Source organism: Benincasa hispida, chromosome 8 (genome assembly GCF_009727055.1).
Source record: "Benincasa hispida cultivar B227 chromosome 8, ASM972705v1, whole genome shotgun sequence".
In the NCBI taxonomy this organism is placed as follows: domain Eukaryota; kingdom Viridiplantae; phylum Streptophyta; class Magnoliopsida; order Cucurbitales; family Cucurbitaceae; genus Benincasa; species Benincasa hispida.
In genome coordinates, this window is record NC_052356.1 from 16,082,992 (window position 1) to 16,084,313 (window position 1,322).

The 1,322-nt window shown below is 42.6% G+C and overlaps 1 protein-coding gene across 1 annotated transcript; it reads left to right on the forward strand.

Annotated features, from left to right (window-relative positions):
- Positions 1-438: 438 nt before the first annotated feature.
- On the forward strand, positions 439-1,035 carry LOC120083941. Its single transcript, XM_039039849.1, has 2 exons — positions 439-643; positions 752-1,035. Exons 1-2 carry the CDS (start codon positions 439-441, stop codon positions 1,033-1,035), a joined length of 489 nt encoding a protein of 162 aa, XP_038895777.1.
- Positions 1,036-1,322: the final 287 nt, after the last annotated feature.

A 1,322-nucleotide genomic window follows, 5' to 3' on the forward strand; every position in this document is an offset into this window, starting at 1 on the left:
AGGGGCGAACCATCAGCAAAGAAATGGACCGCTGCCTGCATTTCAACAAACGCATCAGCAACATCAACAGCTTTTTAATAGAGGAGGACAGGCGTCGAGCTCAGGAGCTTCGCATGAGAACTTGTTGAAGGAGTACATAGCCTAGAATGACGCGTTGCTGAAAAGGCAGGGGGCATCTATCAGAAACGTGGAAATCCAGGTAGGGCAGATAGCGAGCGAGTTGAACACCAGGCACCCTCGAGTTCTACCTAGCAAAACTGAAACACCTGGGAACAATAATGGAAAGGAGCAATGTCACGTGGTGACGTTGCGAAGTGGAAAAGCTCTTGAAGAAAAACGAATGAATTCAATAAATAACAGTCCTTTGAAAGAACGCATCATACGTTCAATGGTCAGGAAGAAAGAATGCCCGAGACTACAAGCCATTCAGAACCCAGTATGTCTAATGAGGGAAAGCCTGAAGTGACTTTGAACGCACCATTTTCTAGGCGTCTGATGAAGAAGAATGATGAACAACAATTCAAGCGCTTTCTTGAGCTCCTAAAGCAGCTACATATCAACATTCCACTGATAGAGGCTTTGGAGCAGATGCCAACATATGTCAAATTTTTTAAGGACATTTTGACAAAGAAGAGAAAATTCAGCAAGAAGGAAGTAATAGCGCTAACACAGGAGTGTAACGCGTTAGTAAACAACAGTCTACCAAAGTAGCAGAAGGACCCTGGGAGTTTCACAGTTCCTTGTTCGATAGGAGGATTGGATGTGGGTCATGCATTATGCGATCTAGGAGCCATCATTAATCTCATGCCACTTTCAATTTTTAAGAAATTGGGGATTGACGAAGTACAACCTACTTCTGTTACTCTTCAGCTTGTTGATAGAACAATTAAGTACCCAAAAGGGAAGATTGAAGAAGTTTTAGTGAAGGTTGACAATCTCATATTCCCAGCAGACTTTATTATCTTGGACTATGAAGCAGATAGGAAGGTACCAATTATCCTTAGATGCTCCTTCTTAGCTACTGGGAAAGTTTAATTGACGTGCATATAGGCGAACTAACTATGCGTGTGGACAATGAAGAGGTGAAGTTTAATGTGCTCAATGCATTAAAGTTCCCAGATAGTGAAGATTGTCAACTAAACAGTATTGAGTTGCCTGAAGAAGAGACTCATGTATGTGAGGTCCTCGCATTGGAGAAGAACCTGAAAGAATCAGAGCCGCCAAGTCTGAGTGAGCGTAAAACCAATGCGTCCATCACTTGAAGAACCACCAGAATTCGAGTTGAAACAGTTACATGGACACTTGAAATATGCATTCGTTGG